We start from the raw sequence: 19,533 nt of genomic DNA on the forward strand, positions 1-19,533 counted from the left end.
AAGGGCATACCGACTTTCAGCCATTGGTCAAAAGGGGAAAAGGGCTTCACATCAACTGCTTGGAAATGCTAGCAGTGTTTCAAGCCTGTCAGTTCTTCCTGCCTGACCTAAGGGGACACCATGTGCTAATCCCCTCTGACAACATGTCAGTTCTGTCCTACATAAATTGCTAAGGAGGCCTCTCCTCCTTTTCATTCTGGTAGAGCACCTTCTGGAATGGGCTCAACTCAACCTGCGCTCGTTCAGGGCAGTGCATATACCGGGCAGATATGTTATCTCGGAGCAATGTCCCCTCAGAAAAGTGAATGCTCCATCCGCAGACAGTTCAGAGAATTTGGGAGATCTTTGGTGTGGCCGAGGTAGACCTCTTCACCTCAGAAGACAACTCTCACTGCCCAATTTATTCATAAGGTCAGAGATGCGTTGGCCCACGACTGGCCCAACCTCCTCATTTTCGCATTTCCCCCAATCGGCCTGATCCCGCAGGTAATCAGGCGAATCAGGGAACAGGGAAACAAGGTTCTCTTGGTGGCCCCCCTCTGGAAAAACGAACCTTGGTTGTCAGAGCTAACTCTGCTGCTTATAGCAGCCCCTTGACACATTCCGCTGAGACAAGATCTCCTCTCTCAAGCGAACAAGACAATATGGCACCCCTGGCCCAAGCTGTGGGCTCTGCACCTTTGGCCACTCAACGGGAGCCTACAAGCTTCCCAGAGCACGTGTTAAACTCAGTTTCGGAGGCTAGAGCCCCATCTACGAGATGCCTCTATACCATTAAGTGGTCAGTTTTCTCCGCTTAGTGCCCAAACCACGGTGAAGACCCGTCTACCTCTGACTTATCAGTGGTTTTGTCCTTCCTGTAAGAGCTGCTGGATAAAGGACACTCCCCATCCATGCTCAAAGTATACATAGCAGCTATAGCGGCCTCCCATGCCCCTATAGTGGGCCAATCGATGAGCAGGAACAACTCAGTTGTCCGCTTCTTGAGGGGAGCCTGGAGGCTGAATACACCTCACCCCTCACTGTTCCTACATGGGATTCGCCCACTGTGCTGAGGGCCCTTCAGGGCCCTCCTTTCGAGTCACTACAGTCTACTAACCTTAGGTCACTGTCGCTAAAGAATGCTCTGCTTCTAGCACTAGCATCTGTAAAGTGAATAGGAGATCTGCAGGCACTTTCCATTAGCCCTGCCTGCCTGGAATTCGGGCCCAATGACTACAAGGTCGTCCTGAAACCAAGGCATGGTTATACACCCAAGGTGCTCTCCATTTAGAGTGCAGGTTATCGCGCTCTTTGTGCTTCCTCCCTCTAAAGAGGATTGGGAGTTATCCTTGCTCTGCCCCGTCAGAGCTCTGAGGATTTAAATTGAGCATTGAGCATAAATTGAGCCCAAGGAGTGCCGAAGTTGTACGAGTCCTCTGGAACGATTACCTAGGCCAGGCGTGACCTCTGTGAGTTTAGCCCGTTTTAGCTTTGGGGAATATAGTTATACTATCCTTTGGGCACTGGGTGCTTAAGGAGGTTATATCATGCAGTCGTTTCTTTACCATAGCATGGCATGATTGTACTGGGTTCCCATAACATATTTTATGCAAGACACAGTACAAGTGAAGTATTAACAGGGAACGTACTCAGTTACTAACGTAACCTTGGTTCCCTGAGATACGGGAACGAGTACTGCATTGCTGGCCATGCTATGTAGCTTCAGTCGAAGTAACCTGAGGATCCTGTGGCAAAACACCTGCTTATGTAGCCAGACAGCCCAGCCCATTCTGGTAGGGCTTTGTCGCCATAGACACGTGCAGCTCCGCTGTTAGTTTTTTAATACACTGCACGAACAATTTGCCATGCAGTTACACTGCGTGATTGATAAAAGGCTTCAGTTCAGGAGAAAAGGCTTTTCCCATAGCATCTTTTAAGCAAGATGCAGTACTCGTTCACGTGCCTCAGGGAACCAAGGTTAAGTTAGTAACCGAGTACATTTCTCCTCTTTGGTTGATTGAATCACGCTATCACTGTTTTAGTGTTTGCAGGACTGGAGAGTGTCCAATAAATGACCCTTTTCCTGTGTCTGTACATGGATTTATCATGGGTGACAGCAGAGCCGGCACCAGCGCAGCACTGATGAGGGGGCGGCTGAGGTGACGAAAGGGGGCGATGACATAGCACAGAGTAAAAGTAAAAAAAAAAAAAAAAAACTTTTTTGTGGCGCATTCACATATTTGTCAGACCGATATTACTACAACTATTAGAATACAGGGTTCACACAGATGGAGATTTGGTCGCAAGGCAGATCATTGGAAGTTTTTTTTTTTTTTTTTAAAGTGCAAGGTCTAGAGACCTGTTTTAGAATGATGTAGGCTATTATGCACGAGTATTAGGCTATGCACGAGAAGCTGCTAAAGACCTGAGACGAGAGTGCAGCATTCAAGACGTCGGGTAGCGCATTTACATTCAAGATTCAATTCAAGATTAAAGATTTTTATTTGTCACATACATGGTTATATGGAGAGCATATGATCAGCAGTGAAATGTAAGTCAGGTCCGCTCCATGGACAGTGCATTTATTAAAGAACACAAACACAAGAAAATTATACAAAAAAAAATGATATGGAAAAAGTAAGATAAAAAAACAAGAATAAAATAAGATGCTTATAGAAATAAATGTGCAGGACAGTATACTGTAGACTTAATAAATATTAAGATGAGCAGGAATGTACAAGAGGAGAATGTGCAAACAGGTTGTACAGGGTATTTACATAGCAGCAATAGAGGTTATAAAGTAAATAAATAAAAATAAAAATTATAGAAATTGCTGTGTGCAAGTGTCAGTGTCAGTATATTCAGTATCTTACTGATAATTAAGTGAAGTCATGTAGAGGTTAAGAGACTGAGTTAGAGTTTATGAGCCTGATGGCCTGGGGAAAGAAGCTGCTCAACATTGAAATACAATGGAAAAGTACAGCAGTGGAATGAAAAATGGGTTCTGAGCGAATTAACCTATTAAAAGCTACTTAGCAAATACAGATGGCAGTGTATTGAATGAAACAAAATCGCATAGCCACCGAATTCAAAAATCTTATCTGACATCCAGGAAATAAAAATGAGAAACCATTTTAGTTAGCAGTTTTACCACAAATATAGAAAAGTGATACCACCAGAAATACTTAATTGTGTCTGCTTTACAATGAAACACAAGCTCATTGCGACCGATTCCCTGACATAGCCTAATACATTCATTGCGACCATTTAACAGATGCATCATTTGAACAGCAACAAACAATAACAATACAGCGAAATAATTAACAAACTACGATCATCTAGCCCTCTGTTAAACATGAAAATATATTTCATCATAGCTTACTCAGTAGTGCTGCTTTCTTAGTTGCACCGCTTGTGGGGAATTTGTGTCAGAGCAACAATTAAAATGCGACTTTGTGAAATGGACGGTCTTAAATTGTCAAGTCAAGTCAAGTCTGCTTTATTGTCAATTCTTCCACATGTACAGTACATACATACAGAGAATCGAAATTGCGTTACTCTCAGACCCCCGGTGCATACAGATAACACTAACAGTAGAGCCTAAAAATCTAGATCAAATATAAAAATATAAGATAAAACTATACAATAAGGGAATGTAAAAAAGACATAATAGAAAAAATAAAATAAAAATAAGGTTTAAATAAAAGCAGTGCAAGGCACATGGCAGATAGAGTGCAAACCAGTGAAACAAACAGTGCAGATAAAAGATTTTTAGTGCATAAAAAAATAGCTTATTCAGTCTGATTAAAAGTGACAAAGTGACAAAGGGCTCAGAGCAGTTATTTTATTAAACTGACTGATGAGGAGGTAGAATGATGTCAGATCCATGGTGAATGAGGTAGTGAGCAGACCACTGCTGCACAAAGTGACTGGTGCATGACATTCGTATGTTAGAGGGAGGGGGGGTGGAAGGACCTGGGGATGTGGGACCTGGGGGGGGGTTTCATAGTTCAGTGGTGCCTGAGGCAGAAGAGGGACGGGGGGGTAAGTTCGGGAGCGAGTTCAGCTTCCTGACAGCCTGATGGATGAAGCTGTCCTTCAGTCTGCTGGTCCTGGCCTGGAGACTCCGCAGTCTCCTCCCTGATGGGAGCAGACTGAAGAAGCTGTGTGACGGGTGAGTGGGATCACCTGCAATGCAGAGGGCTTTTCGAGTGAGACGGGTTCCATAAATGTCCTGGAGGGAGGGGAGAGAGAGACACCAATGATCTTCTCAGCTGCTCTCACTATGCGTTTTGCAGAGTCTTCCGGCAGGACGCGTTGCAGGCGCCATACCACACAGTGATGCAGCTGGTCAGAATGCTCTCGATGGTGCCTCTGTAGAAGGTGTACATGATGGGGGGGTGGGGCTCTGGCTCTCCTCAGTTTGCGGAGGAAGTAGAGACGCTGCTGTGATTTCTTGGCCAGTGCTGCGGTGTTTGTCACTCCAGGAGAGGTCCTCTGTGATGTGCACACCCAGGAACTTGGTGCTGCTCACTCTCTCCACAGTCGCAGCGTTGATGGTCAGAGGAACATGCTGAGTGTGCGCTCTCCTGAAGTCCACAACAATCTCCTTCGTCTTCTCCACGTTCAGAGAGAGATTGTTGTCACTGCACCACCCGGCCAGGCGGCTCACCTCGCTCCTGTAGTTTGTCTCATCTCTGTTGCTAATGAGACCCACCACAGTCGTGTCATCCGCAAACTTAATGAAGAGGTTGGAGTTGTTGTGACGGGGTGTGCAGTCGTGGGTCAGCAGAGTGAAGAGGAGGGGGCTCAGCACACATCCTTGGGGGGCCCCAGTGTTCAGTGTGATGGTGCTGGATGTGTTGCTCCCGACACGTACTGCCTGAGGTCTTCCAGTCAGAAAGTCCAACAGCCAGTTGCACAGCGAAGTGTTGAGCCCCAGCTCGACCAGTTTGTGAATGAGCTGTTGAGGGATGATTGTAATAGCAACATATTAATGCTGGAAAGCCTATGCATTTGGCAACTATATATTTTTTTAAAAACATATTTCATTATTAAAATCTATTTTCACACTCATCTTGGGTGAGGGGGTGGGATAGTCCGAGTGAGGGGGCGACACCCCCCCCACGCCCCCCCGTGGCGCTGGCCCTGGGTGACAGTCAACCCTTTGGTGGTATAAGTCGTTCCAGATGGAGGGAGTTCTCTCTCCTGTTGAGTTAGGTCTATTACTGCTTTATGTATCTCCTGAGAAGATAACTCAGAGTGTTCTCCTGACAAAGAGACATCGTCGTTTGTCGCCGATTAATATTACAACCACAGATGGTTTGGGAGGGGAATCTTTAGATTCTTCTAGAATGTGGTGATTCTACAGGATATTGGGGCTCAACGAGCAAAACCCCTACAGTTGTGAGCATTTGCAGCACATGTCTGTTTTTGCAGCACATGTGCTGTCAAACTGATGAAGATGTTTTCTGAATTTGCTGGTGCTTTTTCTATTTGCATGTGTTTTCTGAAGTTGCAGTGTGTTGAACTTTCTTGGCCACTATATCAATGTCCTGTAGAAATTTATCAAAGCAGAAAATGCATCAAAATGAAGAAATTGAATCATTTAAAGAAGAGATTACATGATGACATGATGACAAGATTACATGATGACTGATTAATGTGTAATTTGTGTCCTTGTTCAGCTGCCTTGTGAGGACCAGATCATTTTGCTGAAAGGCTGCTGTATGGAGATCATGTCTCTGCGAGCGGCAGTGCGATACGATCCCGAGAGTGAGACTCTGACGCTGAATGGGGAGATGGCTGTCACACGGGGCCAGCTCAAGAACGGGGGTCTAGGCGTGGTCTCCGATGCCATCTTTGATCTGGGTGTCTCGCTGTCCTCCTTCAACCTGGATGATTCGGAGGTGGCGTTGCTTCAAGCCGTGATTTTGCTTTCATCGGGTCAGTGCCATCTTCACTTTCAATCAAATCATTCATTCTTTTTCTTGTCCATCATATTATGGTAAAATATGTTCACACAATAACCAGCCCTTTTAAATATAATTGCAAAAATCTCCATCTCTCTGCTCTTCTTTATGAGTTTCTTGTTCCAGTGAAAAATCCTAAGAATGTTACATGTTCCAAAATTCCAGCTGATGCAGGCAAAAATGTCAGTTGTCTGTGGAATTCTATTTCCGCCAATATATATATATATATATATATATACAGTACAGGTCAAAAGTTTGGAAACATTACTATTTTTAATGTTTTTGAAAGAAGTCTCTTCTGCTCATCAAGCCTCCATTTATTTGATCAAAAATACAGAAAAAACAGTAATATTGTGAAATATTATTGCAACTTAAAATAATAGGTTTTCTATTTGAATATACTTTAAAAAAATAATTTATTCCTGTGATGCAAAGCTGAACTTTCAGCATCATTACTCCAGCATTCAGTGTCGCATGTAACATCCAGTCTATCACATGATCATTTAGAATCATTCTAATATTCTGATTTATAATGAGTGTTGGAAAGAGTTCTGCTGTCTAATATATTTGATGAATAAAAGGTTAAAAAGAACTGCATTTATTCAAAAAAAAAAAAAATTCTAATAATATATATTCTAATAATATATTTTCTTTAATATCACTTTTTATCAATTTAACACATCCTTGCTGAATAAAAGTATTGATTTTATTTATTTAAAAGAAAGAAAGAAAAAAAATTACTGACCCCAAATTACTGACCAGTAGTGTATATTGTTATTACAAAATATTTATATTTTAAAAACATAGCTTCTTTTTTTTTTTTTTTTTTTTTTTTTTTACTTTTTATTCATCAAAGTATCCTAAAAAAGTATCACATGTTCTGAAAAAATATTAAGCAGCAGAACTGTTTCCAACTTTGATAATGAATCACCATATTAGAATGATTTCTAAAGGATCATGTGATATGATCATCACAGAAATAAATGATAATTTAAAGTATAATAAATTTAAAAACAATTATTTTAAATTGTAATAATATATCACAATATTACTGTTTTTTCTGTATTTTTGATCAAATAAATGCAGGCTTGATGAGCAGAAGAGACTTCTTTCAAAAACATTAAAAATAGTAATGTTTCCAAACTTTTGACCTGTACTGTATGTATGTATGTATATATATATATATATATATATATATATTATATATATACACTTGTATATATATATATATATATATATATATATATATATATATATATATATATATATATATATATATATATATATATATATATATCTATATATACAAGTATATATATATATACACTTGTATATATATATATATATATATATTATATATATATATTATATATATATATATATATATATATATATATATATATAATATATATATATATATATATACATATTCTATATATATATATATATATATACATATACATATTCTATATATACATATAGAATATCTGGTCACACTTTATTTTAAGGCTGTAAGCTGCAGTGGCTGTTCCTGAGTGCGATTACCCAGGATTACACAGGCCACTGAGGGGAAAACTCTTAATAACACTATTAAAACAGGATTACACTTCAACTGAGAATGTCACAATCACTAAGTAAAGACTTCAGTACCCACGTCCAGTCCTGTACTGATCTGTTATCGATTCCTGCCCGTTTAAACAGACTGTCCAGTGTTACAGCTGGGCGAACCTTATCAATGTCTATAGTCTCATTTTTTGATAATTAACATGTGTCCTGAAGGTTTTTACCTTTAACTACGCAAAGGTTTTTAACTAGTGTCATGAATCGTCATTATGTGAGCAGTAATTTTAGACTGGCTTTTTAAATTTTGTGTACAGAAATCTAGAGTTGGCTAATTTTAAATTCTTACTGTCTTTCACCTGTTTTGAACATAATCATTTTCTCCCAACATCTGAGCTGCTGAGGATGCCTCAAAAGCTACCTAAATACATGTATCACTCGAGACTCCTTTATGAATGTCATGTTGTTATAGTACTTAGCATTTTAACCGTATTTGTGTGCGTACATTAAGTATTTTTTAACTGATCAGCTCTGTTCGTAGCCAGTAGCCCCTCACTGCAGAACACGAGATCCAGGAAGCGTGATTGGATCCACATCTAGTGGGTGGACATTGGTAGGTTTAGGGGTGGAGATGGGTAGGCTTACAGTAGGGTATATGTAAGGTGGGAGGAGTTGGATCTGGATCCAACCATGCACCCCTGGGTCTTGTGTTCTGCAGTGAGGACCATCTCTTCGTAGCGGGAGATTCACTCAGTAGCGTGGCTCGGTCAATTGATCCACACCGATGACAGGTCAGCGCTGCACTAGCTCTGTAACATCGCGCTGTTTCATCCCACTTTCAATGCATTTGGCTTACCATATGTACGGCAGAACACAGGTTCTCTCGCTCTCAGTTATGTTGCATCCACTGGCTGTTTATTGCTGTAGATATGCAATGCAGAGAGAAGTATATGCGGCACCCTCTTCTGGAGATAGGGCGGAAATATGCTGCTCGTTTGCATTCTTAGCATTACACTCCAAAACACCTCTTTTTTAGAAACACCCCAAAAATTAAATTTTCCAGCTGTTTTAGGCAGAAACTTCACAGGCACATTCTGGGGACACCCAAGACCAGTATTACATCTTGTAAAAAGGGGCATAATAGCTGCCCTTGAAAGGGTTAGTGAAGGGTTTGTTCACCCCAAAATTTGCATAATTTTTTTTTTTCCATTCAAATTTTCTTTTTTTTTCATTCATCATTTACTCACCCTTATAATAAAAAGAATAATAATCACCTTCATGCCCTTGCTTTATTTAAAGGGATAGTTCACCTAAAATTTTAATTCTGTCATTAATTACTCACCCTCAAGACCTTTGTTCATCTTCGGAACACAAATTATGATATTTTTGATGAATTCCAGGAGCTTTCTGATGCTCCATATACAGCAAGGATCCTTACACGATCAAGGCTCAGTCAAGTCCAGTCAAGTCACCTTTATTTATATAGCACTTTAAAAAAAGATTGTGTCAAAGCAACTGAACAACATTAATTAGGAAAACAGTGTGTCAATAATGCAAAATGACAGTTAAAGGCAGTTCATCATTGAATTCAGTGATGTCATTTATCTCAGTTCAGTTTAAATAGTATCTGTGCAATCATTTGCAATCAAGTCAACAATATCGCTGTAAATGAAGTGTCCCCAACTAAGCAAGTCAGAGGCGACAGCGGCAAGGAACCAGAACTCCATCAGTGACAGAATGGAGAAAAAACCTTGGGAGAAACCAGGCTCAGTCAGGTGGCCAGTTCTTCTCTGACCAGACGAAACCAGCAGTTCAATTCCAGGCTGCAGCAAAGTCAGACTGTGCAGAAGAATCATCTGTTTCCTGTGGTCTTGTCCCGGTGGTCGTCTGAGACAAGGTCTTTACAGGGGATCTGTCTCTGCGGCTCATCTAGTTGTTCTGGTCTCCGCTGTCTTTCAGGGCTGTAGAGATCCTTTCTAGGTGCTGATCCACCATCTGGGCTGAATACATACTGGATCTGGGTGACTGCAGTGACCCTCTGATCTGGATACAGACTGGATCTGGTGGCTACGGTGACCTCAGAATAAGAGAGAAAAAGACTAATATTAGCGTAGATGCCATTCTTCTAACGATGTAGCAAGTACATCGGGTGTTTATGGGAAGTGTTCCCGGTTCCGGTTTACCTAATTAATGCAGCCTAAAAATCCTTTAACGGATTTGGATATTAGAAGCGTATTAGCATGTTATGTGTAAGCCAGGTTAAAGAGATGGGTCTTTAATCTAGATTTTAACTGCAAGAATGTGTCTGCCTCCCGAACAATGTTAGGTAGGTTATTCCAGAGTTTAGGCGCTAAATAGGAAAAGGATTCACTGGCCGCAGTTGATTTTGATATTCTAGGTATTATCAAATTGCCTGAGTTTTGAGAACGCAGCGGACGTGGAGGACTATAATTGTAAAAAGAGCTTGTTCAAATACTGAGGTGCTAAACCATTCAGGGATTTATAAGTAATAAGCAATATTTTAAAATCTATACAATGTTTGATAGGGAGCCAGTGCAGTGTTGACAGAATCGGGCTAATATGGTCATACTTCCTGGTTCTAGTAAGAACTCTAGCTGATGAATTTTGGACTAGCTGGAGTTTGTTTATTAAGCATGCAGAACAACAACCCAATAAAGCAATACAATAATCTAACCTTGAGGTCATAAACGCATGGATTAACATTTCTGCATTTGACATTGAGAGGATACGTCGTAATTTAGATATATTTTTGAGATGGAAAAATGCAGTTTTACAAATGCTAGAAATTTGGCTTTCTAACGAAAGATTGCTATCAAGAAATATAGAGCTGAGTATCATCAGCATAACAGTGAAAGCTAACACAGTGTTTCCTGATGATATCTCCCAAGGGTAACATGTAAAGCGTGAAGAGTAACGACCCTAGTACTGAGCCTTGAGGTACTCCATACTGCACTTGTGATCGATATGATACCTCTTCATTCACTGCTACGAATTGATGGCGGTTATATAAAAACGATTTAAACCATGCTAATGCACTTCCGTTAATGCCAACAAAGTTTTCTAGTCTATGCAAAAGAATGTTGTGGTCAATAGTGTCGAACGCAGCACTAAGATCCAATAGCACTAATAGAGAGATACAACCACGATCAGATGATAAGAGCAGGTCATTTGTAACTCTAAGTAGAGCAGTCTCAGTACTGTGATACGGTCTAAATCCTGACTGGAAATCCTCACAGATACCATTTTTCTCTAAGAAGAAATTTAATTGTGAGGATACTACCTTTTCTAGTATCTTGGACAGAAAATGGAGATTTGTGATCGGTCTATAATTAACTAGTTCTTTGGGGTCAAGTTGTGTTTTTTTGATGAGAGGCTTAATAACAGCCAAGAGGCTTAATAACAGCCAGAAACATAGCAAGGACATCGTTAAAATAATCCATGTGACATCAGAGGTTAAACCGTTCAAAACAAAAATAATGACTTTATTCAACAATTCTTCTTCTCCACATCACCCTATAGCACCATTTTGGAGAGTATCACATACGTAAACAATGTATGCAATGTATTTTCATGGATAAATTAGTTTACATGTAGATCAAATCATAAACATTGTAAACAGCGTATCCGCATATGGTGCGGGTGACACAGAACAGCATATGTTGTTTACGTATGTGATACCAAAAACTATAGAATACCCAAGACATGTCACTCGTATACCGTATTTTCTGGACTATAATTCGCACTTCTTTTAATAGTTTGGCTGGTCCTGTGACTTATAGTCAGGTGCGACTTATTTATCAAAATTAATTTGACATGAACCAAGAGAAATGAACCAAGAGAAAACATTACCGTCTACAGCCGCGAGAGGGCGCTCTATGCTGCTCAGTTTTCAACAAATGCCCCCCAAAAGAAAATCCTATTCTGCAGATTACAAACTGCAGGTAGTAAAATATGCAGCCGAAAATGGTAATCGAGCAGCAGAAAGAAAGTTTGTAGTGAGTGAGAAACTTGTGAGGGACTGGCGTAAAACATTGGTTACTCTAACTCTAATGAGGAAAACAAAAAAAGCTAATCACGGGCTGAAAGCAAGATGGCCAGAGCTGGAGGAACGAGTAAATTAAGTTAATATTTCAGTTAACAGTTTTCAGTTGTTTTCAGTTAATGTTTTCAGGGGTAGGCTACAGGAGCATTGAGCTGCATAGAGCGCCCTCTCGCGGCTGTAGACGGTAATGTTTTCTATTGGTTCTTGGTTCTAAATAAATGCGACTTATAGTCCAGTGCGACTTATATATGTTTTTTTCCTCGTCATGACGTATTTTTGGACTGATGCGACTTATACTTAGGTGCGACTTATAGTCCGAAAAATACGGTAGTTTTGAATGGGAAAAAATGCAACGCTCAATATGGCCGCTCAATCTCAGGATGAAAGAGCCAATTGCTAATCGGTAAAGTCATCACGTCACTGCAGCTGCCGTTAGAAGTCCTGGTTGCTATAGAAACAGTGAGAGTTCCGAGACGTGCTCTTAAGACTGCACATGCACAATAACTGATCTAGCCTGAAAAATAAGCTTTTTATAACGCTATTTGAGCAAAAGTAACAAAATTTATGAATGATTTCTTTGTTGATTTCAAATGTTAAAATTAATAGTAAGCTTAGTGAACAATTTTGGAGAATTTGATGTTTTCCCCATTCAAAGAGATGCCCGAGAGGCATTTCAAAGATGGCCGCCAAGTGACATGACTTGTCTTGAAAGGACTTTGGTGATACTCTCCAAAATGGCACTATAGGGTGATGCGGAGGAGATGAAATTTTGAATAAAGTCATTGTTTTTGTTTTCTTTGAACTCAAAAAGTATTCTCGTAGCTTTGTAAAAATACGGTTGAACCCCTGATGTCACATGGATTATTTTAACAATGTCCTTGCTACGTTTCTGAGCTTTGATCGTGTAAGGATCCTTGTCGTCTATGGGAGAGTCAAAGAGCTCTCAGATCTCATCAAACATATCTTAATTTGTGTTCGGAAGATGAACAAAGGTCTTACAGGTTTGGAACGACATATGGGTGAATAATCAATGACAGAAATTTCATTTTTGGGTGAACTGTCCCTTTAAAGGGTTTGAATGCATTTTGAAATTGAACTCACCCGTCATCTTTTCCCCTTTATTTTACCGACAGATCGTCCAGGTTTGACGAGCGTAGAACGGATAGAGCGCTGTCAGGAGGAGTTCCTCTTGGCCTTCGAACATTACATCAACTACCGCAAGCACAAGGTGTCTCACTTCTGGCCCAAGCTGCTGATGAAGGTGACAGACCTGCGCATGATTGGTGCCTGCCATGCCAGCCGCTTCCTGCACATGAAGGTGGAGTGTCCCACGGAGCTCTTTCCGCCCCTCTTCCTGGAAGTGTTCGAAGACTGACGGCTAACCAGTCAGGCCAAGCTGCTCCCACCAACACAACCTCCACAGATCCGACCTCCCACAGACTCCGTCTCCCTGTTCCCGGTCACATGACTCTGTTCTAGCACTACTGAGCATCAATTCATTCCATAGTTTTAGGAGTAGCTCTCTGGCCTATTTTGAATGGAACCATTCCTTTTACAAAGCGGGTACATGTGAATAGCGTTACAGTTTTTTTTTTTGTTCACTCTTTGTAAAAAGAAAAATCAGCTTCCTGTTACTCTAGGTTTTTTTTCCGATGTTAAATTGTTTTATTTCTGATCATAGTCTTTGATGCCACTTAACAGAGATGTATGAACTATGCATTCGGGTTTCACCTCAGAAAGGAGATGAAGAACACCACACTGCGAAGGAAGACAGCAATATTTGGTTTCCTTTCATGTCCCTTATCTGTTGGTCTAAAGGTCTTTTCATGCTCACATTAAGCCATAGATTGTTTATAGTTCTGGTCCAAACCCCAGTAAGCTCCCTGCCTAGACAACATTTCAAGACAAAATAGGAGCATCCTTATACTGAGACTACATCACAAACGAGGGCTCTTGAATATCGCAGTTGTGTTTTCTAGACAAGATCACTACATGGAAAGCAAATTGTGACTTGACCAGGAGTCAGGTTGAGGTCGGAGAGACATTGCATTTTGGTTGAGAATGAAAATTGGGTTGATGTCAGTATTTGACATCAAATTGACGTTGACTTAATGTTGGATTTTGGTTACACAACCTAAAAACAACAAATATCAACGTCAGCTGATGTCGGTATTGAACATCAAATTAACATTTACATTAGACATTGAATTTTGGTCACCTGACATCGCAACCCAAATTTAACCAAATGTCAGCGTCTTACAACGTTGTGTGCCTGCAGGGAAATGTTCCTGCTTGTCTTGAGAGTGAAATCACAATAATATTACATCTCATCTTCCTCACTGCTCTTCACAAAATTATTTTATTGCTCTGTACTCTTGTGCATTCGTATCTTGTGTTTTCTCTGACATTTTAGGAGAAACATCTGGAAAAAAAAAACTTGTAGAAACCACTGGGAATTCCAGAAAGCAACCTCAGAGCAATAAAATGGTCATGTGAACAGTAGGAATAAAATTATACTGCCTTCTAATGTCAGGATTTTCAAAGTTTTCAGATCACTGTTCCTTTCACACTACACAGGTTTTTTTTTTTTTTTTTTTTTTTTTTTTATTTGCTGGGTTCACACATTGCACAATATTTCATTAGGAAGAATCTCTAACAATGCGTATTATTTACAAAATGCATGCATGAGATCGATACAGAGAATGATCTCTCATTGGCTGTAGATCGTCGCTGATGTCATTTCCAGTCAAAACATGCTGCAAGACTCTGAGGCTGCGTTCCAGTTCATTTTTTTATGCCCTTCACTCGCTAACTTCCCTCCATCTCATTTACTCGGATGTCATTGATTACATTGCATAAGTGCCCACTTCTGGTGGAACCCTTGGAATGGGCTGAATTCTAATGCCCTAAACCCTTGATCACTTAGAAACCGCTATTGACTTGGTTTATTGTTTACATTTTTCTTAATATTAATTTGTTTGGTGCAGCATTCTATACGTATATAGGTATGCTTGGGCTGTTATAAATGTAAAAAAAATTATAATAATAATTTATATAGGTGTGATGTTTGGGGTGGGGATAAATTAAACACGATCTACGATGACATCGTAATCGTGTTGCATTGTGGTCTGTTGAGTGGTCTGAAGTGTCAAAGCCACTAGAAGACAAGGCTGCAAGCATTAGCTGAAAAAGCGTAACGGCTAAAGCTAACGCTTCCGGTCTAGCAGTACAATGGAGGAGAGTCTTCGCTATGCTGAATAAAGTTTTTTTTTTTTTTTTTTTTTAAGGTAAACGGCTTATCATTTAATGAATCGACAGCCTATCTGCTAATGTTCAACATGTTTAACACTAATCAATACTTTTTAACTATTTAACTATTTTTAGACTTTACCATGAAAAAAAAAATGCTGTTTAATAAGAGAACTCACTGACTTTTTTGCAACTGCTGGGATTCGGCTTATGGCACTTCTCATTCATTCCTATGGGATCCGTAAACGGCGACTGAGTGTCGCACAACTCTGACTGAAATTCAGTGACGTCAAGGCTGTAATGTGATTGGTTATTAAGGCACACATGATCCAAGTTAGCCATTATGCTTTTTCCAATAGTAAGTAATACAGACCCTCTCATCTCCCTACAGTAAGACAATCTCTGTGAATTGTGCATATGAAGCAGACTCGCTCCCTCTGTCAAAATCGAAGGGTCGAGGGTCTGTCCATATAAACTTCCCTTGTCCACTTAGCGAAGTGGAACGCACTTCAGAATGGCAGTGGGGATTCCCCCAAAGGGGAAGTGCCGGGAAGTTCACGAGTAAGTGGAGTGGAATGCAGCCTGAGTCACAGACAGGTCCAGATAATTAGCCTTCTAAACATTTTTGGGCATTGGCAATACATCTGTGCTTCTCTCAAATCACGTCTTTGATGATACACACTATGCGATCATCGCTCATGTGATCGAGCACCGATTTGCCTCACATTTCAGATGTATATCAGTGATCTCTAGAAAACCTGGAGTTGGACTAAAATCGTGTAGAATATACCTTGCTTAAGATACCTTTTTTTTTTTTCAAGGCAGTATTGCATTTGTGATGTGTCCTTTGTTGTGTTGTCTACATATGCTTTTTTTCAAAGCAGTTCACTGGGTTTTGGAATCAGAACTGTTTTCTAAAAAAATAACAATTCAAAATGGCAAGGTGACATGTCAGTCTTGGTGGTTGTGCCCTTGAGTAAAATCCTGTTTCTTTATTAGTGGACCTAAAAGCTTTTGGACAGACAGACCTTAATGATACCTCCACAGTTAGAGTTCACGTAAATGAGGAAATTCATAAGAGGGTTTTTTTTTTTTTTTGGATGATCTCAAATGTTGATCTCCATCAACTTTAGCCCTTAAAGAAAAGATAGCCTCTATCCAGCAGCCATTAACGTTAGTTCATAATGCCTCTATTAAGGTGCCAAAAACCTCCATAAAAAAATCTGTACTCTGTTTGGTCTTGTGTCGAGCTGCTCGCAGGAACTTGAGGTCATGATTTTTTACCCATCCGTCGCTAGATCTTTGACCCGCAGGGATGGAACTCTATTCAGTTGAACGCTTCTTCTCTTCTATAGCTGTCACATGATAGACCAAGGCAATGCTTCTGCTTGAACTTGTTGGTGCTATGAGTTTGCCGATTTATACCTCCGGGAGTGCTGTCAGTTAACCTCGGAATCGTCTGGGTGATTGACAAGCGCAAATACACAAAACGCTGAGGTCAGTGGTCAACCCTGCGACAAACAGGGATGCTTTCGGATGCGTCTGTGATTGTTGTTTCAGCCGTTCTCGTTTCTGTCCTGGTTTTCTTCTTTTACTGTAGTTTTTAATCTTTCTAGAGACGTCCTTGTGTGCTGCAAGAGAGTTTGAATCTCACATACCTCTACTGATTATCAGGAACCGCAGTTTCTTTTTTTTTTTTTTGCTGTTGAAAGATGGACATGAATTCAGAGTTTCACCTCAAAACGCAGAGCATGTTCAATCAGTGTTTTGTTATAGTGATACCTTTTGTAAGCAATAGAATTGCTCCAGTGGTTTTACATGTTTTGGATAACACATACAAACGTACACGCCAACGTAGATATTTACAGACTCAAAGTCATTGCACAGACAATCAATGTGTTCGCAGAGAGTGTTATAGAAAGGGCCACAGCCAGGGTCCAAAATGAATACTTTGCCACACATGTCAGTTTACTCTTCCCCAAGCTCCTCACCACTTTAGTAATGGTTGCTTGCTCAGACAAGCTTTACAGAATGTCCCATACAAACATGCCCAGGTTAAATTTGTTTTACCAATTGTGTAAAATTTCATTTACAGCTTTCCACAAATGAATTTAGTTGCAAAAAATAAATACATGAAAACCACAATCTGTGACATATTATTCTTTTAGTAGTTTGTATATATTTGATTTTAATTTCTCACGCACGTGAGATTCAGATTGTCCGTTTTTACAATTCGATTTAAATCATGCATTATGTGTATTGTCTTATGCAGTTGACAAAGCCAAGTTTTGTTTTCTTTTCTTTGTGTCAGCACTTGGCAAATGCTAGTTTAGGACCCTGGCCACAGATCAACCAGACACGCTGGGAGTCAGTACTATTTCCTCTGAGCGCATAGGTAAAAATCATAAAATAAAATACACAAACGCACTACAAAAATAAAGATATTTATGGTGGAAGGAAAGAGGCTGTATTTTTTCAGACTGCAGATATTTTTTACATGTTATATGCACAATATGAACACTTTTGAGCAGTTTTGCAACAAGGAAACAAAAGACTGTCTTTTTTCAAAAATCTCTCACCATTCTCAAACAGAAACCAGAGACCTGTTTTTTTAACAATCTCTCTTTAATGATCTCTCCTTAGTGTGCGTTTCATCATTCCAAATTTGTTGTTTAACCATGGTAATGACAACTAATGTATGCTATCTAATAACTACAACAGCAAAAAAATCTGACCAGATCTCACCAAGCTGAACCGAAACAATTACAGCACATGTACTTCTGTTTCTATGTGTCTTAGTTAACATTTACCTGATTAGTCCACAGTATGCTGGTGGCATGAATAAGTGAATTTTGAATGTGAATCAGTGAATCAGACAAGAAAATGCATTTTACTTTCTCTTCTTCAGTATTTTTTTTTTTTTTACCAAAACGAACGTATTGCACAAGCCTGCTGTGTGACAGTGGAGCCTTGAATGATGTGATTTGGATATCCTGGAAGAGACGCTGCACTAGAAAATAATCCTGGATTTGGCAAAAGATGATGATGACAGCGATGACATTTGCACCTAAGGTGAATAGGAGAATAAAGATGGTTTTGAGAAACCCCTGCAATATTTGTTGTGCTTTGTGAGACTCTGTATGCATGTTTTGGCCTTAATGAATTGATTGTATATAGCAGTCTTTATTGAATAGAATAAATGTGAGTTTCATTTATATTGTCAGATTTCATATTACAATATTTTGCATGACAAGCCAATCAGTTTGCACTCAGATATTTTAACTTGACCTTCAGTGAATGCACTGATGATGATGGCAATTTCAGCAGAATGTAACTGGTCACAGCTATGGCCATCTGTCCTTGTCCTTATCTGTGAAAAGACATATGACCAGACCAAAACACTACATATGATCACAACCAAAGTGTTGGTAAAGATGAAACTCTATAAATAACTACATAATATCAGCTGCTGCAGAATTTCAGGGAAAAGGTGTCAGAATTTCACATTAATATTTGATGTGTCCCAGAGCCACTGATAATTAGGATATTATGACACAAATATAAGTTAAAAGCTTTAAAAAAAACTCCAAAGCTAATTTTAGCCCCAAAGTTATTTTTAGTTGATTTAAATAACCTTTTTTTTTTTGTTTTATTTGTTTTTTTTAGTTTAGGTTTATTTTTAATATGATAGTATAATTAATTGTGTTTAAATGTGTAACAATTTAATTTTTTATTTTAGCAAAATTTTTTTAATTAAATTAATTATTGTTTTTTTGTTTGATTTGATTAGTAATATGTGTAATTGCATGCTGCCATCTACTGGACAATATCATTCCCACCCACACACACACACACATTTAAAATGAAGCCATATCTTTACCTACTAAATATGTTGTATTGGTGGCATTACCATCTCTTACCTGACAGTTGATCCTGAGTTGTTATAGAAGCATGTGCTTATAAACAATCCTCTTATCTAGCACGCCTGACGTCTCATACACCTGTCGACTGCCCTCACTTATCCAGAGCAGGCACGTTCACTCCGAGGAGACAATGGAGGCAGTGTCTCCTCAAAAAACTGGATGACAAAATAATCGATATTACAAACATAAATCGCAAATATTACTAAATTAGGTTAAAAGTATAAAAGTCACTTGTTTTTTTATAAAGTAACACTGTCCAACAGCGACACCTGCAGGTAAAGTTAGAGCGGAGGCTTGCCTCCCTTCAGTCCACTGACTTTCAACAGAGACTCTTGGAATAAATGGGGGGAAAGTCATGTGAGAGGAGGCAATGTCTCCATCGCGATATGATAGGTTATGATTGAATGTGATTGGTTCATGCGATAAATCCCACCTCTCTGAATGAAGAAAAATGATGGCGTTATTGACTATTTATAAAGTAAGTAAACAACTCACACGCTTAGATATCACTGCTTTGTGTCACGTCAGAAAAAAACTTGAAATGGTCTGAAAACGTGATGACTGCGTCAGTTTTTAGTGAGCATTCAGCGTGATTAAATGAAAGATATATCTTCGTGTCTGTAACTGTTTTGATGACGATGAGCCGAAAAATAAGTTGTTTACTAAAAAGAACAGCTGAACATCAGTTCACAAATAAAAAAATATTAGTAACACTTTACAATAAGGTGTCATTTAATGTGTTAACTAATATGAACAAACAATGAACATTTATTACAGTATTCAT

The 19,533-nt window shown here is 39.4% G+C and overlaps 1 protein-coding gene and 1 long non-coding RNA gene across 7 annotated transcripts in view; one reads left to right on the plus strand and one right to left on the minus strand.

The window, feature by feature from the left end:
- Nucleotides 1-17,936, plus strand: part of LOC109111853 (thyroid hormone receptor beta) — a 132,188-nt gene extending 114,252 nt beyond the window's left edge. For all 6 annotated transcript variants that reach the window (XM_042745018.1, XM_042745020.1, XM_042745019.1 and 3 more), the window contains 2 exons: nt 5,670-5,928; nt 12,711-17,936. In XM_042745018.1, the coding sequence (XP_042600952.1) occupies nt 5,670-5,928; nt 12,711-12,952 (501 nt within the window). In that variant the 3' untranslated portion in view covers nt 12,953-17,936. The remainder of the gene's footprint in view (nt 1-5,669; nt 5,929-12,710) is intronic.
- Nucleotides 17,774-19,111, minus strand: LOC109049659. The gene is made up of 3 exons (XR_006157240.1): nt 18,747-19,111; nt 18,115-18,196; nt 17,774-17,893 (listed from the first exon to the last, which is right to left on the minus strand). It is a non-coding gene; the product is annotated as an uncharacterized LOC109049659 (long non-coding RNA).
- Between the last annotated feature and the right edge of the window lie 422 nt (nt 19,112-19,533).

This window comes from Cyprinus carpio, chromosome B19 (genome assembly GCF_018340385.1).
Source record: "Cyprinus carpio isolate SPL01 chromosome B19, ASM1834038v1, whole genome shotgun sequence".
Lineage (NCBI taxonomy): Eukaryota > Metazoa > Chordata > Actinopteri > Cypriniformes > Cyprinidae > Cyprinus > Cyprinus carpio.